This window comes from Danio rerio, chromosome 11, assembly GCF_049306965.1.
Source record: "Danio rerio strain Tuebingen ecotype United States chromosome 11, GRCz12tu, whole genome shotgun sequence".
Classification (NCBI taxonomy): domain Eukaryota; kingdom Metazoa; phylum Chordata; class Actinopteri; order Cypriniformes; family Danionidae; genus Danio; species Danio rerio.
In genome coordinates this window covers 39,615,322-39,639,678 of record NC_133186.1, presented here as the reverse complement: position 1 = coordinate 39,639,678, position 24,357 = coordinate 39,615,322, and the positions used below count along the sequence as shown (strand labels likewise).

At 36.6% G+C, this 24,357-nt stretch overlaps 1 protein-coding gene across 1 annotated transcript; it reads right to left on the bottom strand.

Moving 5' to 3' along the window:
* Positions 1-1,394: 1,394 nt before the first annotated feature.
* Positions 1,395-24,199, bottom strand: creld1a (cysteine-rich with EGF-like domains 1a). Its single transcript, XM_009306241.5, has 6 exons — positions 24,114-24,199; positions 21,034-21,324; positions 17,862-17,945; positions 17,656-17,751; positions 12,117-12,257; positions 1,395-6,845 (listed from the first exon to the last, which is right to left on the bottom strand). The coding sequence occupies exons 2-6, from the start codon at positions 21,194-21,196 to the stop codon at positions 6,625-6,627; spliced, it is 705 nt and encodes a 234-aa protein (XP_009304516.1). The 5' UTR covers positions 21,197-21,324; positions 24,114-24,199; the 3' UTR covers positions 1,395-6,624.
* Between the last annotated feature and the right edge of the window lie 158 nt (positions 24,200-24,357).

The window sequence follows — 24,357 nt, the reverse complement described above, 5'->3', positions numbered from 1 at the left end:
GGAGGCCCTTATTGGCCCTTATCATTGCCGACAGCTGGCTCTTTGCGATTCTCATATGGTCGCCCACTGAAGCTAAGCAGGGCTGCACCTGGTCAGTACCTAGATAGGAGACCACATGGGAAAGCTAGGTTGCTGCAGGAAGTGGTGTCCAGCAGAGGGCGCTCAACCTGCAGTCTGTGTGAGTCATAATGCCCCAGTATAGTTAAGGGGACACTATACTGTCAGTGAGCGGCATCTTTCAGTTGAGACGTCTTACTGGGGTCCCGATGGTCATTAAAAATTCCAGGATGTCCTTCGAAATAAGGTAGGGATTTAACCCCGGCATCCTGGTCAGATTTCCCCACTGGCCTCTTGTCCATCATGGCCTCCTAATAATCCCTATATCATAATTGGCTCCCTCACTCTGTCTCCTCTCCACCAATCAGCTGGTGTGTGGCACAATATGTCTGCCATCACGTCATCCAAGTGGATGAGAAAATTTCCTCCAAAAATGTGTAAAGTGCTTCCATGTGTCCAGAAAGATGTTCAGTGTCCAGAAAAGTGCTATAAGGAATTATCATATTAATATTATCATCTATCAGCTGATAACCAATGATAACTCCCATTCAATCGAGTGATAACAATCGAATCGGCTGGACATACTCACAATGACGTGTCACAATGAACAAGTAGTTTTCAGTCATTGTCACTTATTTCTAGAATATTCCTATGTTGCCTTCCTGAACCTGTATCTATTAAGGAACACACATCCTGAATCTGTCCACACAACATGTAAAAATCATCTTGGATGTTTCTGAGTCCAGTTTCAATCAACAGTGGAGTGTCTGATCTGATATTCTACTATTTATGTCTGTCTGTCTGTTGTGCAAGTCTGTAATTGTATTATAAGGCAAAGCAAGAGGACAAAAAAAAAGGGAAAAGAAATACATAAAGACGTCAAACTTGACCTTTTGGGAGACATTCTGCAGTCCTCCACCTTCAGGACCTTTTACTATTGAATACTTGAAGTAGGGGGATGATTCTCCTGCCTTGGGAAGAGATATATTATACAGAACAAAGTAATACAGGATGAAAAAAAATAATAATAATAAGAGAAATGTTGACTTATGTGGTGATGATGCATGATTATGTACATTATGTGCCAACTCTGGGCTGTGGTGAAAATGAAATCTCTACGCAGAAATCAATAATATTGAAAGGAAGTCTTTAAATCGAAGCGATCTCTAGTTCGAGGTCCAACATAAATAGAAGGAAAAGATTTCTCTCTATATTTATATTATTTATAGTTGTCGTGTGCATTGTTTCTTTAATTTCACGATGTCCTAAAAAAAAATGCAAACCTCTGGATGAAGATACAAACCACTGTGACAAATGCCAGAAAAGAAATAGTATAATTCTTTTTTTAGTTTTTACTTTTTTAAGATATTTATTGTTATTATTTATGTGACTTTTTTTTTGGGACTGTAAGATTTGTACATGATATATTAGTTCTTTTTATTTCTGTACAGCAGTGCAAACACTTCCAATGTGTGTGTCCGCATGCTGAATGACTCTGTGTGTACGTGTGCATCACGGAGGACAAGCGTTGACATTATGATGGTGTGTACTGTGTTTTGAGTATATGATGTGTCCTCGCCCACATCTTCCTGCCCACTGCCAGTGGATTTTATTTATTTATTTATTTATTTTGCCCGTGCAACTAAATGAAAAGCGTTTGCATGTTTTGGGTGTGCAGATCTGAGACGCTAAGAGTGTGGGATATGCTTGCATGACTGTGTCTGTGTATGCAAACAGGATTGTTTCAGGGTGTGAATGCTGTGTGTATGAGTGTGTGTGTGTGTGTTGCAGAAAAAGTCGACTGGGGTGTTCGGTGTGAAATCTGTGTCATGTTCGATGTTTTTAAACCCTCGAACTCCCTGATATTTGCTATTGTATGTGTTGTAACCCCCAACTATTCTTGAGTGTCAGTCGGCTTGTTTATATCATTAAATAAAAGTGACTTTCTTTCAGAGATTTGGTGTTTCATTTTTTGTAAAAAGTTTATTCGTAAAAAAAAAAAAAAATTAACAGAGTCCCCATAACAATAGATCTTATGTAAGATGCACCGTTCAAAAGTTTCAGCTCAGTTTTTTAATTTTTTTACTTATGATATTAATATATACAGTACACCTGACAGAAGTCTTGTCGCCTATTTCAAGAATTCACACATAGCTGATGATTATAGAGCGTGTTTGGCATGCTGTCCTGGGAAAAAGCCCTGAGCTCATGAGATCCTCGAGCTTGGGGCTCCCTCCAGGAGAGTTTGAGCTCAGGTAGGTCTCGAGAACTCCCCTGCTTGTTATGGCAAATAGAAATAAGGAATTACTGTGGACAGATGTACTACTGATTAAGTGCTCTTCTATGGTGTTGATTTGGTTTGGTCAATTTACTTACTTACATGCCGTGCCTGTGGGAGAAACCAGAGGAGCACAGGGGAAACCCACACAAGCACTGGCAGAACATGTAAACTCTACACAGAAATGTCTACCTGGCTAGGTAAAGACTTGACCTATAGTAACATTCCTGCTGTAAGGCAACAGTGCAAATCATACTGTTGCCCTGTCAAGGGAAAAGGGGGAGGAACAGGGGTGGAAGGAGGGATTGGTGGATCATGCATTAGCTAATGCGGGACCGGTTGTACTCAAAATGAGTTTATAAATAAGCTGCACTCAAGTATTAGGAACAAAAAATTATAATTTGACTTCTTGTTTATCATCAGGTATCAGAAGCCAAATAAAGCCTTTATGTCTGAATTTGCTGACCTACTGTCCATGGTTTCCCTCAAATATAAGAGAACTCTTGTCCTGGGGGATTTTAACATCCAGATAGACAAAAACTCTGCAATTTCAAACGACTTCCTTTCTTTACTAGAATGTTTTGACTTAAAACATCTGGTGGACTTCCCTACTCGCAATATAGGTCTTGGTAATGCATTCAACCCATTGCTAACTCCTGTAGATCTTGGGTTATCAGACCATTTGACTATTTATTTCAATCTGGATCTATCATTTATAAGCATACCTGTGGCACATTGTGTAAATTACGTAAATGGAAATCAGTTAATCACCAAGAAGTTTCTGCTCTCACTGAAAGTGCCATATTTGGTCTACCTTCATCTGACTCCCTTGATGACAGTCTCTGCTCTTCACTCTGCACTGGACACCTGTGCACCGTTGAAATCACATTCTGTATTTTATGTTCGCTCTGCACCATGGTATAATGATGAGCTAGGATGACAGCTTGCCGTAAATTAGAGCATAGATGCTCAATAATGTTCATGTTTGGAGACTGGGCTGGCCAATCCTGGAGCACCTTGACCTTCTTTGCCTTCAGGAACTTTGATAAGGAGGCTGAAGAATGAAAAAGAGTGCTATCCTGCTCTAGTATTTGCCCTCTCCTGTGGTTTGCAATGCAATGGGCAGCACAAATGTCTTAATACCTCAGGCTGTATATGTTGTCATCCACTCTGCAGATCTCTCACACTCCGCCATACTGAATGTAACCCCAAACTATGATCTTTCTTTCACCAAACTTGACTGATTTCTGTGAGAATCTTGGATTTATGCTGGTTCCAATAGGACTTCTGTAGTATTAGTGATGGTTTGATGCAGTTCAACCAGAAAAATCGACCTTCTGCCACTTTTCCAAATGATCAACTAGAAGTCAAGCTATTATTTGTTGCTCTTTCAACTGGGATTGATAACAAGACTTTTGTCAGGCAGTGTATATTTATGTATGAGTGTAAGGTCAATTACTTTAGAACAAAGTGTTTAATATATAATACTGAGTAATATTTCTTGAGAAAGTCAGCATAGTTTAATTTCTATTAAATCTTGTGACACTGAAAACTGGAGTAATGTGCACGTAAACAGGTTTTCAATCACAGGAATAGATGTCATTTTCAAATATAGACAGCAGAAAAAATGTATTATATTACGTAATTTTTCCACCATATAGCTTTACAGCTTGTTACTGTGTTTTAGTACTGTATTTTCCTTCATCAGCGTTTCAAAAAGGTGTGCTAATTTTGCAATGAACTGTCTAATTTCCACAATATTCATAATATTATTCCTTAATTCTCCTTTGCACTTCACAAAAAATGTCATATTTCATAACTTTTACAATGCTAGTAAGCTCAATTGTTAGTTTGAACACACACACACACACACACACACACACACACACAGACACACACACACACACACTCTCACACACACACACACACACACACACAGACACACACACACACACACACACTCACACACACACACACACACACACACAGACACACACACACACACACACACACACACACACACACACACACACACACACACACACACACACACACACACACACACACACACACACACACACACACAAAGCACAATTATAATGGCATCAGATGAACAAACAGTAGTTCAAGCTTCATTCATGTTCCTCCACAACTGATACCTGATATGAGTGAGTGGAATAAGATGAGGCTATATTAGTCAACTGAAGGACACACTTCTTGGTGTCTACTTTCAATTTCATTCATTAATTTTCTTCGGCTTAGTCTCTATTTCAGGGGTCACCACAGGGGAATGAATGGCCAACTATTCCAGCTTATGTTTAATGCAGCTGATGCCCTTCCAGCCGCAACCCAGTACTGGGAAACACACACTCATATTCTATGGCCAATTTAGCTTACCCAATTTCAATATAGACTCATTCTGAAAGCGTACCCCATATACATTTCTGGAGATCGCGAGTAATGAAGCCAGAGGTACGTATGGCTCCATTTCATCTTTAAAACAAACGCTACCTTTTTGCGCTTACCAGTTGACCGCTTACCAGTTGAAACCGACAAAAGGGTTCGAGTCCCATGAAGAACGGTTTCAGAAAGCAGGTAAGACAAAGACAAAAGCTAACAATAAAAGTAAATACGTAAATAACAGGTTGAGACCGTGGTTAAATCTAAAAACATGGCAAAATCCGGAAGCTTTTCTTTTTTTGTATTGATTTTTTTAAAACACTATCGGTTGGGCTTAGGGAGGGGGGTGGTTGTAGGGTATTGGTTGGTCGGTCGGTCAATCAGTCAATCGACAGCGGCCTCTGGTAGATTTACTCGAGAAGAGCAGGCGCGAATGGCACTCGCAAGAGAAATTTGAGATCTGAAAAAGCGCACACAGCGTCCTCTGGCGGATCCATTAAAACAAAAACTGTGAAAAAAAAACATAGCTCTTGGGACATATTTGGCTCTCTCCAGAAATGTATATAGGGGTACGTTTTTAATAATAATAATGAGCCTGGGTTCGCCTAATTCACCTATAGCACGTCTTTGAACTATGGGGGGAAACTGGAGCAAACCCACATGAACACAGGGAGAAAATGCAAACTCCACACAGAAATGCCAACTAGCCCAGCCAGGATGCGAACCAGCAATCTATTATTATATAATAAATTAAAATTTGCAAATCATTTGTTTTATGAAACAATGGCTGTTTTCACTTGATTTCAAATGTGTGACTCTTCAGATTTTGTCCTTTCCGGGGTTGTTCAATTGCATTCAACCACAACTGTGTTCATAGAATGAAAACAATCTGATCAAATGAGTTTCAGATAAAATAGGCTTTAAATGTTAAAGTTGGTGAGGCAGAGTGGCTCAGTGGTTTGCACTGTCGCCCCACTGTCGCCCCACAGCAAGAAGATTGCTGGTTCAAGTCCCGGCAGAACCAGTTGGCATTTCTATGTGGAGTTCTCCCCTTGTTCATATGGGTTTCCTCCAGGTGCTATAAATTAACTGAATAAACTAAATTGACCATAGTGTCTGACTATGTGTGAGAGAATGAAAGTGTATGGGTGTTTCCCAGTACTGGGTTGCAGCATGAAGGGCTTCCGCTGCATAAAACATATGCTGGAATAGTTAATGGTTCATTTCGCTGTGTCAACCTCTGAAATAGAGACTAAAAGTTGATTTATACTTCTGCCCCAACCACACGCGTATGCTCCCGCGCAGCCTTCGCAGGTTCGCATAGACCTCGCCGTGGCTGACTACAACACTGATGCGCACCTCTCGAAAAATGTAACTAGGTAACTACATGTCCCAACGATGCGTAGCGCAAGCTCTGTGATTGGTCGGTTTGGTAGCAGTGACGAGTACGGGTGGGGCTGAGAGACGTGAGCCCCATGAAGCGAGTGTTTACAAATGTCGAGTCCCGTGAAGGAGCTCCAGATGGAAACTTTTGTTTTGTGTTTACCTTATGATTAAAGTTGTTGCAGTATGCCGATTCCCATCTCTGAATGAGCGAGTACTTTTACATTAAGGTAGCGTTCAGAAAAAAACAAAACACCCACGAAAAACTCGACACAGAGAACATGAAAACCCACAGCCTGCTAGATTTTTGGGAGTGTTATTGCAAAGCAAAACAAACAGCACGCAGAAGTATACATGCTACTATGCGCAAAGCAGCCACAGTGGGTCACACTGATCACTCAACGCAGAAGTAAAAATCAGTCGTAAGCCGAAGGAAAATGAATGAATGTTAACGTTGAAGAAACCTTCTTGAAAGCATTCTGTAGTGGTTGAATGCTGTTGTGTCTTTATCTGCCCTTCATGAAGGTGTCTATCAGCCTGTCGCTCTTATCAGACAGCCAGTATCCAGCCATTGCCGCCGCCGCTCCCATGAAGATAGAGGTGAACACCAGATCTCCTTTAGCCGCTAATGTGGCTAGCGCACACAACACAACCCCGAAAAACATCTGCTGCAGGACCATCAGCTCATCCTCCTGAATATCGTCAAACAGACCCTTTTCTGCAGACGCTGAGCAAACAGACAAACATTAAAAACATGCATTACAGTTGTATAATTCCAGTGCTGTGTTATCTACAGCTAAAGTCAGAATTATTAGCTCTCCTTTATTATTAGCTCTCCTGTATATTTTGTTCCCTAATTTCTGTTTAACAGAAGGAACATTTTTCAGCATATTTGTAAACATAATAGTTTTAATAATTCATTTCTAATAACTTATTTCTTTTATCTTTGCTATGATGACAGCACATAATATTTGACTAGATATGTTTAAGACACTTCTATACAGCTTAAAATGACATTTAAAGGCTTAATTAGGTTAATGAGGCAGATTATAGTAATTAGGCAAGTCATTGTATAACGATAGTTTGTTCTGGAAACAATCAAAAAATATTGCCTAAGGGGGCTAATAATATTGACCTTAAAATTTAAAAATTAAAAGTTGCTTTTAATTAATAAAGCATAAAGCAAACTAGACTTTCTTTAGAAGAAAAAAATAATATATGAAATACTTTGAAAATGTTCTTGCTCTGTTAAACATCACTTGGGAAATATTTCAAAAAGAAACCAAATTCATGGGATGGCGAATCATTTTGACTTCAACTGAATATTAAATAAAGGCCATTTCAAGAGTTCCCACTTAGCTGATGATTGACTATAAAACTTGTTTGGCATGCTGTCCCGGGAGAGAGCCCTGAGCTCATAAGATCCCTCTCGATTGCAAGGTGAGAGGAGAGTTTGAGCTCAGGTAGATCTCAAGAACTCCCATGCTGTACTAGCTAATGAACAGATAGTGATTGCTCTTAAGAGATAACGACTTACTAGGAGCATATTTATAGTGCCGATTTGGATTAGTCAATTAACTTAAGTTGTAAGTTTTTGGATGGTGAAAGGAAACCATCGGGACACCCAGGGGACACCCACTTGAGCACAAGGAGAATGTGTAAACTCCACACAAAAACGTCGACTGGCTTGGTAAGGACTAGAACCAGTGTCGTTCTTGCTGTAAGGCAACAGTGCTAACCACTGAGACACCATGCCACCCATATAGGAAAGGAGGAGTAGGGGTGGAAGGGGGGATTCTTCAAAACGAAGATGGCTGTGATATGGAACTTAGAGTATTTATAGTGGGTTAAGAATCATCTGATTGGTGAATCATAAATTGAATAATGCGGGAACAGCTGCAAGCAATCATAAGCATGTGATCCTCTCGAAATTAGTTTATAAATAAACATCACTTTGTTCTTTATACTGTACATGCATTTTTAAATACAAGAAAATAATAGGCCTATTCTATTTTTGTACATTTGAATTTATTTTATTTTATTTTTCTTTGTTTTTTTTGTTTTTTTGGAGAAACATGCACTGATGAAGTATCCAGAGGAAAGTGAATTAATGACCTTATTTTTTGTGTTAATAGCAGGTAATACGGGTTTAGCAACTTCTGAATACAAAAAGAGTAATTGTCCTCATATTATGTAAAAAGCCCAATATATTGAGTTACAAAATAATGGAATATAAGTCCTTTGGGACAGATCCTATTCAGAGTTTTCAGCACACAGCAGGCTTTTATTGTTAGCTGAAACGAACACTAACCACAACACCTTTGTTAGTATCGGGATGCAGCTTTTATGGTGTAAGCTGACATTGCATCTCTCAGTCTCTCAATGTAGCTAGTGATGTCACTGTGAGGGGTAGGGGTGGGGTTAGGTGAGCCCATTAAAAAGCATTGCATGCAGCTCAGATTGCACTGCACCAAGTCTGCATCCAGACCCCTCTTACTGCTGCTGTTGTTGGATGTTAATCTCTGCTCTGTCGACTTTTGATGTTGAAAATTGAACAGCTTAACAAAGTGACTTTTATTGACATTTTATTAGTTTGAAATAAAATAATGCCCAAGAAATAATATGTAGACAAATGAATCTGTAAAATAACAGGCAATGTGCCGGCAGTTTATTACAGCAGTTTTGTCGCGTAAAATACAACACCAACCCAGCAATATATCACTTTAAACTATTAAAAATGTCAATATGTCACTTTTTCAAACCTTTCAAGGTTAAAAGTTGTTGGATAAAAGATCAAAGTCCCATTATGCAATTTAAAAGCATAAATAATAAAAATTTAAAAAATTAAACGTGAATCACAAAATACAGAAAACTGCTAATTCACAGATGTTTTTTTGTTTTTTTACAGTGTACAGTGTACTACTACTACTACTACTAATAATATATATATATATATATATATATATATATATATATATATATATATATATATATATATATATATATATATATATATATATATATATATATATATATATGCATGCTGGTTCGAACCCCAGCTGGGTCATGTCTGTGTGGTTTGCTTGTTCTCCCTGTGTTGGCGTGGGTTTCCTCCGGGTGCTCTGGTTTGCCCCACAGTCCAAAGTCATGCGCTATAGGTCAATGAAATAAGTTAAATTTAATAAGCAAAATTGTCCGTAGTGTATGTGTGTGAATGCAAAAGTGTATGGGTGTTTCCCAGTGCTGGGTTCAGGGCATCTGCTGCGTAATAACTGCTAATTGCTGAAATTAAACAAACAAATTAACCCTAACCCTAACATCACTAAATTTAATTTATTTATTTAAATTCAACATATAGTGTTTGCGACAATTTTGCAGAAATCATTTTTTTCAGTGTACAGTAGATCGTAAAACTGCAACTAATCAAGCAATAACACTTAAAATCCCAGGCCCAAAATAATAAAACACGCAAATTAATATGTTGTGGAAAAATATTAAATAAAATTAAAAACAAATAATGATTTAAAAAAATCAAAAGAAACAAAAGCAATACACAATACTTTTTTAACTAAATAAAAGCATTTTTTAAAAATGGGCTAAAGAACAAAGCACTGCTATACAATGGTTGCCTAATTACCCTAACTAGCCTAGTTGATCTAATTACATTGATGATAACGTCATCAAGATGGCGCCAAGCATGGCCGCCGTGTTGCGAGCTCCCAGCAAACTTTGTAGTGTTTTGTGTGTTTATCTTGTATTCAGGCCCGGATTGGCTAATCGGGAGGACCGGGAGAGTTCCCGGTGGGCCGGTCCGTTTTTTACCCATGAGAGCCGGCGTTTCTAGCTGCTTTCACTCTCAGCAGTCACACTTTTTTTTTAGAACTTCAAATGTTCAACAACCTTACAGTTTTACATGTCTTTACAATAAAAAAAAAACTGTAAGGTTGTTGAACATTTGAAGTTCTAAAGCAGCTGTTTTCTTGAAAAAGGAGTGATAGTGTAATTAGAAACTGAATTGGAAATGACCTTATTTTAATACATTCAGTCGTGACCTGAGGTGGGCCGGTCTAATGCTTGAAACTCCAGGGCTGGAAAGGAGTCCCACTCCAGCCCTGCTTGTATTTTTGTCATTTTTCATGCTGGATGTACACACTCTCATTATCTACGACAGCCAACAGCCTTTCTACATAAGCCAAAACAAACTGGTTGTGCTTTGGATTTTTAAAAGAAGGACGTTCAATTTTATATAAGACCAAAAATTATAAAAAAGTAATATAAAGTTATTTTAATTATTCCAACAAGATTGTTTTGTATTTATTTATTTTGATCAGAACTGAGACAGGCTACAAAAGGCATCATTGTGGAGAAGAAATAATATTTCTCAGCTTTTCTCTGCAGGTTTCACCAAGATAAATTTAACACTTTTTAGGACATGTTTTTTTAAGACATTATGAATGAAATTTTAGATTTGTGCAGGGCTAAATGATAAGGAATTTTTTGAATATCCCAGTTAGCAAAGATTTTCACTTGCCCTATCAAAAATGAATTGAATACATTTAATATTACTACAATAATAATTTAGAGTGAATATATATATATATATATATATATATATATATATATATATATATATATATATATATATATATATATATATATATATATATATATATATTTTTTTTTTTTTTTTATTTTTTTTTTTTTTTTTTTGGAATTTCAAATATATTCATTGTTTCCCAGTGATGAGTTGCAGCTGGAAGGGCTTCTGCTGCGTAAAACATATGCTGGATAAGTTGGTGGTTCATTCCACTGTGGCGACCCCTTAATTAATAAAGGAACTAAGCCGAAAAGAAAATGAATGAATGAAAAATATATCCATTCACAAACCCTATAACCCTTACCAAGAATAGAACAAAACATAGCTGTCAATGCTTCAGTCTACAATAATAATAATTTAATAATAATAATAAATATATAGGCCAGGTCAGTATCCTCAGCAGTAAATAAATGGAGAACTTTAAAGCGAATATTACTGAAAGGAAAGTAATTAAATACTATTTTTAAATAATAATAATAATAATTTTTTCATTTATTTATTTATTTGACCATAGCCTCACCTTTTTTATTCATTATTTTGCCACAGCTCCGCTCTTCTTATTTATTATCCCACAGCCCCATGAGCAAAATGCAGCCTGCAGGGTAATGATAATCTAACTAACATTCCGGCCTCAGGTATATAACAGCGCCATTGTGGTCCAGTGGTCAGCACGTTGCGTTTCAATGTCGTCGATACGTGTTCGTTCCTCACTTGAGTGAATCTTTTTTTTTTTTTTTTTTATTGTTAAGACATGTACGGACAGATACACACTTCGGGAAATTGGCTCCCTCGTTGCACATTGAAGACCGGACTTTGAGTTCTTTAACGACGCTCTGTTTACAAACACAGCAACAGAGCCCTTTGTCTGGGTCACACAACCGAAGCGACGACGGAAACACAGCCAGGAAAAGAGGAAAGAGAGCCGGCGTCCATGTAAGAATAAGACACCGTAAATTTCGACGTGTGCTCCCCACCATTCTGCTGGCTAACATTCAGTCACTGGACAACAAACTTTGCGAGCTACGGGCGCGCATCTTAAGCTTTTCACTCATCATAGCACACGTGCTGCTGATAATGTGACAATAAAAGTGATTTTATTTAATTAACCTAGTTAAGCCTTTAACACCTGTTACAAGCTGAAAACTTTTCTTGAAAAAATATCTAGTCAAATATTATATACTGTCGTCATGGCAAAGATAAAATAAATAGAAATCAGTTATTATTATGTAGAAATGTGTTCAATATTATTAGTTATTAAAACGATGATGTTTAGAAATGTGTTGAAAAAAATCTCTCTGTTAAACAAAACACGGGGAAAAATATTTTAAAATTTAACATTCATCAGGAGAGCTAATAATTCAGACTTCAAATACATGTCATTGAACCTTCTGTGGGGTTCACCTGAGGTCTGTTGTCTCTCACAGTTCTGCTCTCTGCGAGTGAATCCCTCCGCACACTGACACTGGAAAGAGCCTTCAGTATTCACACAGAACACATTGAGTCCAGCGCAGGCTAAAACCTCCTCACCGCACTCATCTACATCTGCAGGACAAACACAACATCATGCAAAGTGAAGAAGCAGAACAGATCGACAGATTACACACAACAAACAAACAAACAGCTTTTCACTGCTATTGTGACGCATCAAGAGAAACTGCGTTTCCAAACCAGAAAAAATTGGGCTCTTGAGGCCATATGAATTTAAAATGAAAAGATAACAATGTGCATGAAATTCTATGAAGTATTAATTAAAATGCAGTGAAATAAATGACAATAATATAGCTAAATAAATCAAAAATAACAAACTAAATAATCAAATATATAATAATAATAAATTTTTTTTTAGCATTGCTACATTTTTATTAAATAGCAATTTTTTTTTTCATTACTTAATTCATTTTCCTTCAGCTTAGTCCCTTTATTCATCAGGGGTCACCACAGCGGAATGAACCGCCAACTTATCCGGCATATGTTTTACACAGCCAATGCCCACCCAGCCGCAGCCCAGTACTGGTAAGCACCCATAGACACATTCACACACATACACTATAGCTAATTAAGTTTATTCAATTCACCTATAGCGCATGTCGTTGGACTTGTGGAGGAAACCGGAGCTCCCGGAGAAAGCCCACGCCAACACGGGGAGAACATGCAAACTCCACACAGAAATGCCAACTGACCCAGCCGGGACTGAAACCAGCGACCTTTTTGCTGTAAGGCAACAAAGCTAACCACTGAACCACTGTGCCACCCAATATACATATCAATGTAATCTCTCTAACACCCTGCCTCTCTTTATTTCCTCGCTTCCCATTTACAATCCTATAACTCTCTCTTCACTTCTTGGTTGACTCTGGGGGTCCAAACAATCTACCAAAATATTACAGAGACGGTACCCCCACTGAGTCTCTGGGCATCATCGTAGGATGCCCAATCAACCTACCTACCTGTTCACTGTTTATCCTCTTACTTCCCTTCCCCTTCATCCCACTGTTCCCTTACCATCCCTTTCATTCCGACAATAAAGTCTAGCTCAAAGTGTGGTGTGGTCCACGCTGGTAAAACGGTGTTCAAAACTACTAGAGACTATTAAGCAGGGTGAAGCAGTTGCGCAGTAGGTAGTGCTGTCGCCTCACAGCAAGAAGGTCGCTGGTTCAAGCCTCGGCTGGGTCATTTGGTGTTTCTGTGTGGAGTTGGCATGTTCTCCCTGCATTCATGTGGGTTTCCTCCGGGTACTCCGGTTTCCCCTACAGTCCAAAGACATGCAGTACAGGTGAATAGGGTAAGCTAAATTGTCCATAGTGTATAAGTGTGAATGAGTGTGTATGGATGTTTCCCAGTGATGGGTTGCGGCTGAAAGGGGATCCGCTTTGTAAAAACGTGAAAGATGAGTTGGCGGTTCATTCCGCTGTGGCAACCCCGGATTAATAAAAGGTCTAAGCTAAAAAGAAAATGAATGAATGACTATTAAGCAGGTGTGAATTGGAGGGTTGGAGCTAAACTATGCAGAGCTGCAGACCTCCAGGAATTGAGTTTGAGACCACTGATCAAAAATAGTAGGTAGTGCTGTCCCCTTACAGCAAGAAAGTCACTGGTTCTAGCCTTGGCTGGGTCAGTTGGCATTTCTGTGTGGAGTTTGCATGTTCTCCCTATGTTCGCGTGGGTTTCCTCTGGGTGCTCCGGTTTCCCCCACAAGTCCAAAGACGTGGTACAGATGAATCAGGTAAGCTAAATTGTCTGTATTGAATGAGGGTGAATAAATGTTTCCCAGTGATGGGTTAAGGGTGGAAGTGCAATCGCAGCATTAAAAAAAATGTGCTGGATAAGTTGTCGGGTCATTCCACTGTGGCAACCCCAGATTAATAAAGGAAATAAGCCAAAAAGAAAATGAATAAATAAAAACATTCTTGCTATATGACACTCGGACACAAGGTGGTGCCATTTCATACAGAAGTCTCATTTGTGTCGTTACTGAAAAGATCCAGTCTTGGATCATTTTACAAACTTATGAAAAAAAAAAAAAGCAGCAGATAACCACACTGAAAAACAAGGACAGATTGTTGTTAGCTTTCTACATAAGCCAAAACAAACTGGTTGTGCTTTGGATTTTTAAAAGAAGGACGTTCAATTTTATATAAGACTAAACATTATAAAAAAGTAATATAAAGTCATTTTAATTATTCCAACAAGATTGTTTTTTATTTATTTATTTTGACCAGAAATGAGACAGGCTAAAAAAGGCATCATTGTGGAGAAGAAATAATATTTCTCAGCTTTTCTCTGCAGGTTTCACCAAGATAAATGTAACACTTTTTAGGACATGTTTTTTAAGACATTATGAATGAAATTTTAGATTTGTGCAGGGCTAAATGATAAGGAAGTTTTTGAATATCCCAGTTAGCAAAGATTTTCACTTGCCCTATCAAAAATGATTAAAATTGAATACATTTAATAATACTATAATAATAATTTAGTGTGAATATATATATATATATATATATATATATATATATATATATATATATATATATATATATATATATATTTTTTTTTTGAATTTTAAATATATTCATTGTTTCCCAGTAATGAGTTGCAGCTGGAAGGGCTTCTGCTGCGTAAAACATATGCTGGATAAGTTGGCGGTTCATTCCACTGTGGCGACCCCTTAATTAATAAAGGAACTAAGCCGAAAAGAAAATGAATGAATGAAAAATATATCCATTCACAAACCCTATAACCCTTACCAAGAATAGAACAAAACATAGCTGTCAATGCTTCAGTCTACAATAATAATAATTTAATAATAATAATAAATATATAGGCCAGGTCAGTATCCTCAGCAGTAAATAAATGGAGAACTTTAAAGCAAATATTACTGTAAGGAAAGAAATTAAATGCTATTTTTAAATAAAAAGTTAAAGGTTTAATTGAGATAGGGATTGCTGGGGGTTGTATGGGTGTTGATGGCCAGATTGGGTAGCTATCCATGAACAAAGGAAATTAAAACCTGTTATAAAATATTTAAGACCTACAACACAACATTTCAGTAGATTTAAGACATTTTAAGGACTAAATTTTAACTTTTGAGGTTTAAGACATTTTAAGACTATTTTGAGCCCCCTTGAAAACCCTGTTTATTTACATTTAAACACAAACTTTAAGTCAGAATTTTTCAAGCACATAAATTTGAATAATAAATACTTTTTGAAATATTAATATTTATTTATTTTACTTTTACATCAACAGCGGTGATGATTATCATGTTTTGTGTTTACAAAATTTGTTTTTGATCCGATTCTTTTCTTAACTGTCAAAAACACAATGCAAAGGTTTGTTTTCACATAAGCTGGAACACACACACCTGAACTTCCTCATTTCCATAGCCTGCAGAGTTTCACACTCCAGAGATGAATATCATACTTTCTCCAACCGAACCACAACACTACTGTTCATAAACATCTTTAACATGATTTATACAGTTAGATTATATCTGTATATCCACATCGTCCTCCACAAACAACATTATCACACATCTCTGAAGTCTAATGCAACAACTTTTACAAAACATTGCAGTATTCACTCAATTCATTGCAGTATTCACTCACTTAGTTCAAACTTTGTCATGCTTATTTTAATGATTGAAAGAAGTCTGCTAAAGGGATAGTTCAGCCAAAAATGAGAATGACTTCATTATTTACTTTCCCTCACATGGTTTTAAAGCTTTATAAGTTACTTTCTTCTGATGAACTCAAAATAAGATATTTTGAAGAATGCTGGTTGCCGGAACCCTTACATCCACTGTCATATGTAAGAAATACAACTGCTAAAAAGTAGATACAGGTATTTTATATACTCAGCATATTTCAGTATATCTGCCTTTGTGTTCAACAGAAAAAAGAATCACAACAGGTTTGGAACGAGTGAAGGATGAGTAAAGACTTTTAATGACAGACTTTCAATTTTTGGGTGAACTGTTCCTTAAAGCTCACAGAGGCAAATTTTTATGATCTGTATATTATTGTAGTTCATATTTTTTACACTAAAAAAATGCTAGATTTACTTAAAAATATAGTGCATCATTGTTGCGTCACTCTTTTTAAAGCAGTTTTCACACCCAATTTAAGCAACACCTCAAAAAAATCTCTTGTTGGTGATGGATACATTCTTGAGTATCCCAGCAAATGGTTTTGCTCAATTTTATTGTATACTGTATACTGTAATATATTTAGAGTTATATTCCTATAATTTCAATATATTGTAAGGCTTATTTTGTTTTATGTGAAAACTTGTTTAATCAAACCAACAACATTCCAATAACTAACAAAAAAAATTTGTATAAAAACTCAAATTTAACTAAATCGAAAGTATAAATATATAGTAAAAACCTGGGATTTTTTTTAAATACAAAAATATTTTGTTATTTCATGAATGCATGAATGAATGAATTAATTAATTAATGCGTTCATTTAATAACACAACATTACTGTGTTTAATAAATCTAATATATATGTTGCTGCATGGTAACGGATGGTAGGGTCAGGATCCATCCTGCCTTGTATTAACAGTTCAGGCTATTGGTGGTGTAATGGTGTGGGGGATATTTTCTTGGCACACTTTGGGTCCATTAATACCAATTGAGCATCGTGTCAACACCACATCCTACCTGAGTGTTGTTGCTGACCATGTCTATCCCTTTATGACCACAGTGTACCCATCCTCTGATGGCCACTTCTCAGCAGAATAACGTGCCAAGTCATAAAGTGCAAATCATCTTAGACTGATTTCTTGAACATGACAATGAGTTTACTGTACTCAAATGCCCCCCTCAGTCAACAGATCTCAATCCAATAGAGCACCTTTGGGATGTGGTGGAATGGGAGATTCGCATCATGGATGTGCAGCCGGCAAATCTGCAGCAACTGTGTAACGCTATCGTGTCAATATGGACCAAGATCTGAGGAATTTTCCTGTACCTTGTTGAATCTATCCCACGAAGGATTAAGGCAGTTCTGACGGCAAAGGAGGGTCCAACCTGGTACTAGTAAGATGTACCTAATAAAGTGGCCAGTGAATATATACAGTTGAAGTCAGAATAATTAGCCCACCTTTAAATTTATTTTTTTTTTTTTATATTTCCCAAATTACATTAAACAGAGCAAGGAAATTTTCATAGCATGTCTAATAATATTTTTTCTTCTGGAAAAAGTCTTATTTGTTTTATTACGGCTAGAATAAAAGCAGTTATTAACTTTTCAAGCACCATTTTAAGGACAAAACTATGAACCCTTTCCAGATGCACTCTATATCTCTATATCAGATGGCCAGAAAGTGATTCATTTTTCATAAATTGTTAAAATATTGATATCTGTGATGTCCCATGATCGTTCAGAAATCATTCGTATCTGCTGATTTGCTTGACATTGACTTCGCTATAACTCACCCATGCATCTCAGGCCTGAAGATCTGTAACCAGGAGCACATTTCTTACAGCGAGCGGCTCCTCCACCCATACAGCCAACACAAGCCTTATCACAGCCTGACAAATAATAAAGCATATCAGAAATAGATAAGCATTAGAAGGGTATTTGTACAGTGTGCTACTGTTAATGAAATAACAACACTGAGCACACAGTAAATTACACTGACCTTTGCATTCATAAGAGCCCCGTGTGTTGAAGCAGTATGTGTTGTGAGGACATTGATCCAGATCAGTCCCGCATTCGTCAATGTCTGTCAGGGGAAAGGAGTAAAAGTCAACTTCAGACTAAAATGGAGCATTCGGTGAACACTCGCTGTTCATTTACTCAGCCTCAGGACATTTAATAACTGTGAAGTTACATTTTAGCTGAAAGTGTGAGCCTTGTTGATTCATAAAATGTACTGTAAGATGATGGCAAATGCAGCAATATCATTCGCTTGCGGAAGTGTTGACAAAACCAAACTGTGCATGTTTTGGCCCCAGACAACATCCATAAATTGTTCAACCAAACACATTTTATTTCTTTAGCACATGCATGTACAGTTTGATCAAGTTGGGTGGCAATGTTTGTAAAGACATTACAATGATGTTTGCATATGTAGTACACCATTGCAGTATCATTCACAAACAAATATGAAATCTGATACACCGATAAACAAATCCCAAAATACATCCACCACAAATGCAAATACAGTCCAGAGTACAGTTCATTGTCTGTTGTGCTTGGCTTGTTGTTGTTGATCTGCTGCTGATTTGATCAGACTGTGTGTATGTGTGTGCGTGTTGTTATTATGAAATGTCTTATGCTTTGTATAAAGACATTTGACCCTTTTTAACCTTTAATGGTCAAACCCAGCGCGCATCTGCATGTCAAAACGACATAAAAAACATGTCAAAAATGCAGATCGATTTGGTGGAAATTGACAAATAGACATCAAACTGACATCTAACATTGGCATCAAAAACATCAAGGTAGTTTACATGCATTGTAGGAATACAAAATCCAGAGTAAATTTGGATTTGAAGATGAATAAATCAGATGAATTAAACTTTTCTTATATTATAATACTTTTGTGTTGTTATTTTGCCGGTCAAATGGGTGTCAATGAGTGGATGTCTAATGGATGTCACTAAGTTAAGATTTTAGATGAACTATATAGGGATAGTTCACCCAAAAATGAAGATTCACTCACTATTTAGGAGTTCCTTATTTTTGTAGAACACAAAAGATGATATTTCGAAAAATGTTAGAAACCTGTAACCATTGACTTGCATAGTACGAAAAAAAAAACGGAAGTCAATGGTTACAGGTTTTCAGCATTTTTCAAAATATCTTCTTTTGTGTTCGATAAAAAAAGACACTAAAGAAACTAAAACAGTCAAGCCAATGATGAGTAAAGATTAGTTTTGGGTGAACTGTCACTTTAAGTGTGCAGTGTGTTCATCTCACTCACCCACACACAGGCTGTCTATGTAAGTGTGTAAGTTTTTCTGTAGAACGCAAAGAATGTAACCATTGAGTTCTATAGTAGAACAAAAATACAATAGAAGTCAATGGTTACAGGTTTTCAGCATTTTTCAAAATATCTTCTTTTGTGTTTGACAGAAGAAAGAAACTTAAATTTGTGACAAGTAAATGATGAGAGAAAATGACAGAACTTTCAGTTTGGGGTAAACTGTCACTTTAAGTGTGCAGTGTGTTCATTTATCTCACCCACACAAAGGCTGTCTATGTAAGTATGTAAGTTTTTTTCTGTACACAAAAAATGATACTTTGAATTTTTTTTAAAACCTTTAACCATTTACTGTACATCCATAGTAGGGAGAAAAACCAATAGAAGTCAATGGTTACAGGTTTTCAGCATTTTTCAAAATATTTCCTTTCGTGTTCGACAGAAGAAAGAAACTTAAACAGGTTTGTGACAAGTAAATGATGACAGAATTTTCAGTTTTGGGTGAACTGTCCCTTTAAGTGTGCAGTGTGTTCATCCCACTCACCCACACACAGGCTCTCTATGTGAGTGTGTAAGTTTTTCTGTAGAACGCAAAGGATGTAACCATTGAGTTCTATAGTAGAACAAAAATACAATAGAAGTCAATGGTTACAGGTTTTCAGCATTTTTCAAAATATCTTCTTTTGTGTTTGACAGAAGAAAGAAACTTAAGTTTGTGACAAGTAAATGATGAGAGAAAATGACAGAACTTTCAGTTTGGGGTAAACTGTCACTTTAAGTGTGCAGTGTGTTCATCTATCTCACCCACACAAAGGCTGTCTGTGTAAGTATGTAAGTTTTTTTCTGTACACAAAAAATGATACTTTGAAAAAAAGTTTAAAACCTGTAACCATTTACTGTACATCCATAGTAGGGAGAAAATCCAATAGAAGTCAATGGTTACAGGTTTTCAGCATTTTTCAAAATATTTTCTTTTGTGTTCGACAGAATAAAGAAACTTAAACAGGTTTGTGACAAGTAAATGATGACAGAATTTTCAGTTTTGGGTGAACTGTCCCTTTAAGTGTGCAGTGTGTTCATCTCACTCACCCACACACAGGCTCTCTATGTGAGTGTGTAAGTTTTTCTGTAGAACGCAAAGGATGTAACCATTGAGTTCTATAGTAGAACAAAAATACAATAGAAGTCAATGGTTACAGGTTTTCAGTATTTTTCAAAATATCTTCTTTTGTGTTTGACAGAAGAAAGAAACTTAAGTTTGTGACAAGTAAATGATGAGAGAAAATGACAGAACTTTCAGTTTGGGGTAAACTGTCACTTTAAGTGTGCAGTGTGTTCATCTATCTCACCCACACAAAGGCTGTCTGTGTAAGTATGTAAGTTTTTTTCTGTACACAAAAAATGATACTTTGAAAAAAAGTTTAAAACCTGTAACCATTTACTGTACATCCATAGTAGGGAGAAAATCCAATAGAAGTCAATGGTTACAGGTTTTCAGCATTTTTCAAAATATTTCCTTTCGTGTTCGACAGAAGAAAGAAACTTAAACAGGTTTGTGACAAGTAAATGATGACAGAATTTTCAGTTTTGGGTGAACTGTCCCTTTAAGTGTGCAGTGTGTTCATCTCACTCACCCACACACAGGCTGTCAATGTGAGTATGTAAGTTTTTTCTTTACACAAATGATGATATTTTGAAAAATGTTAAAAACCTGTAACCACTGACTTCTATAGTAGGGAAAAATACAATAGAAATCAGTGGTTACGGGTTTTCAGCATTAATCTAAATATCTTCTTAAACAGGTTTGTGACAAGTAAATGATGACAGAATTTTCAGCTTTGGGTGAACTGTTCCTTTAAGAGTGCAGTGTGTTCATCTCACTCACCCACACACAGGTTGTCATGCAGGATGAATCCGGTTTGGCACTGAAGACACTGGTTGTTCTCTGGCCCTCCACATGCTTTGCAGTGATCTGAGCAGTTTTGACCCCAGGTTAGATGAGAAAGGGCCACACTGAGCGCAGCAGACAGGATGAACATCCGTGACATTGGTGACACTGGTTTGTTTTCTCCATGCACTAGTGAAATGCTCAGGCCACGGTTGAGTGCTCCAAAACCCTCGCTTTCCACAAAGTTTACTGTTAGAATGGCTGATAAGAAGAATCTTCTCACGACATCTGATGATTTTAAAAACAAGAATTCATTTGAAGGGGGACATATTATGTTATATTAACACAAATCAACATAGGAGCAATTATAATGAGTGATAATTATCTGAAGCAGTTAAATTAGTATGCATTCAATTATTACAATTTAGTGTTGATGTGTAAGATCTTTTTAAATGTATAAATCTCATTTCTTTTAATAAAAGATTTATCTTAGCTGTTTAAAACAACTTTATAAAATATTACATTTTACATTGTTATACACTCACTGGCCACTTTATTAGGTACACCTTACTAGTAACGGGTTTGATCCTCTTTTGCCTTCAGAACTGCCGTAATTCTTCATGGCGTAGATTCAACAAGGTGCTGGAAATATTCCTCAGAGATCTTGGTCCACAGTTGCTGCAGATTTGTCGGCTGCACATCCATGATGAGAATCTCCCGTTCCACCACATCCCAAAGATGTCTATTGGATTGAGATCTGGTGACTGTGGAGGCCATTTGAGTACAGTGAACTCATTGTTATGTTTGAGAAACCAGTCTGAGATAATTCGCGCTTTATGACATGGTACGTTATCCTGCTGGAAGATGGGTTCACTGTGGTCATCCTAAAGCGATGGACGGTCAGCAACATAACTCAAGTAGGCTGTGGCATTGACACGATGCTCAATTGGTACTAATGGGCAAAAAATTTGCCAAGAAATAGCCCCCACCCTATTACACCACTACCGCCAGCCTTAACCGTTGATTTAAAGCAGCATGGATCGATGCTTTCATGTTGTTGACGCCAAATTCTGACCCTACCATCCGAGTGTTGTAGCAGAAATCGAGACTCATCAGACCAGGCAACATTTTTCCAATCTTCTATTGTCCAATTTTAATGAGCCTGTGTGAATTGTAGCCTCAGTTTCCTGTTCTTAGCTGACTGGAGTGGCACCCGGTGTGGTCTTCTGCTGCTGTAGCCCATCCGCCTCAAGGTTGGACGTGTTGTGCTCTTCAGCATATCTCGGTCGTAACGAGTGGCTATTTGAGTTGCTGTTGCCTTTCTATCAGCTAGAACCAGTCTGGCAATTCTCCTCTGACCTCTGGCATCGACAAGGCATTTGTGCCCACACAACTGCCGCTCACTGGATATTTTTTCTTTTCAGACCATTCTCTGTAAACCCTAAAGATGGTTGTGTGTGAAAATCCCAGTAGATCAGCAGTTTCTGAAACACTCAGACCAGCCTGTCTGTCACCAACAACCATGCCACGTTCAAAGTCAAAGTCAGACATTTGTGTTAACAAGCAGTTGGATTTTTGTACCTAATAAAGTGGCCGGTGAGTGTTTATACCTGTTGATTGTGAGCTTTAGTTTAAATGTAACAGTTCTGTTTATTAATTCCAAACTAAATTTCTTAATAGTAAAGTATATTTGTCAAAGTACCTAAAGTAATAAAATTATCTTTAGTCTATATTTTTGTCTTTGTGTTATTACAATTCAGTGTTAAGTTGTAAGCTTTTTGTAATAAATCTCATTGCTTTGAATGAATGATTTGTCTCAATGGTTTAAAAACAGCTGTATATAATATTTAATTTCATATTAGTATATATTAACTGTGAGGTTTAGTTTAACTCTAATAGTTCTGTACAAGAGTTCTTAGGTATTTTTTTATGTCAAAATATCAAAGAAATTATCTTTAGTCTCTATTATTGTATATTACTATATAAATCATTTTGCTTTTAATGAATGATTTGTCTTAACACTTTGAAACAACTGTATAAAATATTAAATTATAAAGAGTTCAAATGCAAAAACCTCTAAGTGCCATCAGGAATTTTATTCTACAATGAGCATTTTTCTCAGCCTTCTATGTTTATGTTCAGTTATTTCATGTGTTAAATGATGAAAATAACCTTTTCTTTGCCATAAAAGTGAAAGAACTGAATCAAGATAAGAGCCTGAGAAGAATGCTAATATATTAAAAGAACATTTCAGATGACATTAAGAGGTTTTTGCATCTGAACTCTTCATATATTAACTATTAACTGTGAGTTTTAGTTTAGCTCTAATAGTTCTGTACAAGAGTTCTTAGGTATTTTTGTAATGTAATAATACCAAAGAAACTATCGTTAGCCTATATTATTGTACATTATTACATAAATCTTATTGATTTTAATGCATAACTTGTCTTAACTCTTTGAAACAACTGTTCAAAATTTTCAACTTTACAATATTATATAAAGAGTTCAGATTCAAAAACCTAGTGCCATCTAGAATTCTCTTCTACAATGAGCATTTTTCTCAGCCTCGTATGTTTATGTTCAGTTATTTCACGTTAAAATTATGAAAATAACCTGTTATTTGCCATAAAAGTGAAATTACTTAAGACACCTGAGAAATGCTAATATATTAGAAGAAAATTTCAGATGGCACTTAAAGGTTTTTGCATCTGAATTCTTCATATATTAACTATTAACTGTGAGGTTTAGTTTAACTCTAATAAGTTAGTTCTGTACAAGAGTTCTTAGGTATTTTTACGTCAAAATATTTAAGAAATATTTAGCCCTAACGTTTCTAAAGTAAACATTACTCATTCGGGTTACAGTGAATATAATGTTTTGTGACGTTTGTAGATGATTTGGTTATTGGTTTATTTTCGTAAAGATTAGGAGAGGGTTTATATCTTTAATCTAAAATAGTAAATATGTTTGTGTTTATAACATTATAGCCAGTTTAGTTCAACAAAACACGTAAAAGTTAGTTAATGGCTACAAAGTTTTGGAAGGTTCAGCATGCAGTTAGTACTTTAAATACTTACAAACAGGCGAAAGTGATGAGGTCAATAAAAACAGTTCGCGTTTCGCGCAAAAACACACCCAGCAGAGATTTCTCTGAGCGCCGTTTGACGGGAAATTACAGATCCTGCTATGGCGAAGGCGTGCGTCATGAATATTGAATATTCATTTCTCCACGTCCAATGGTAGGCTAACGCTCGTGAATATTAACGAGGTACTCGTGACGTACAGTGACAGTATTTTAAAGATAACTTGTAGCTCATAAAT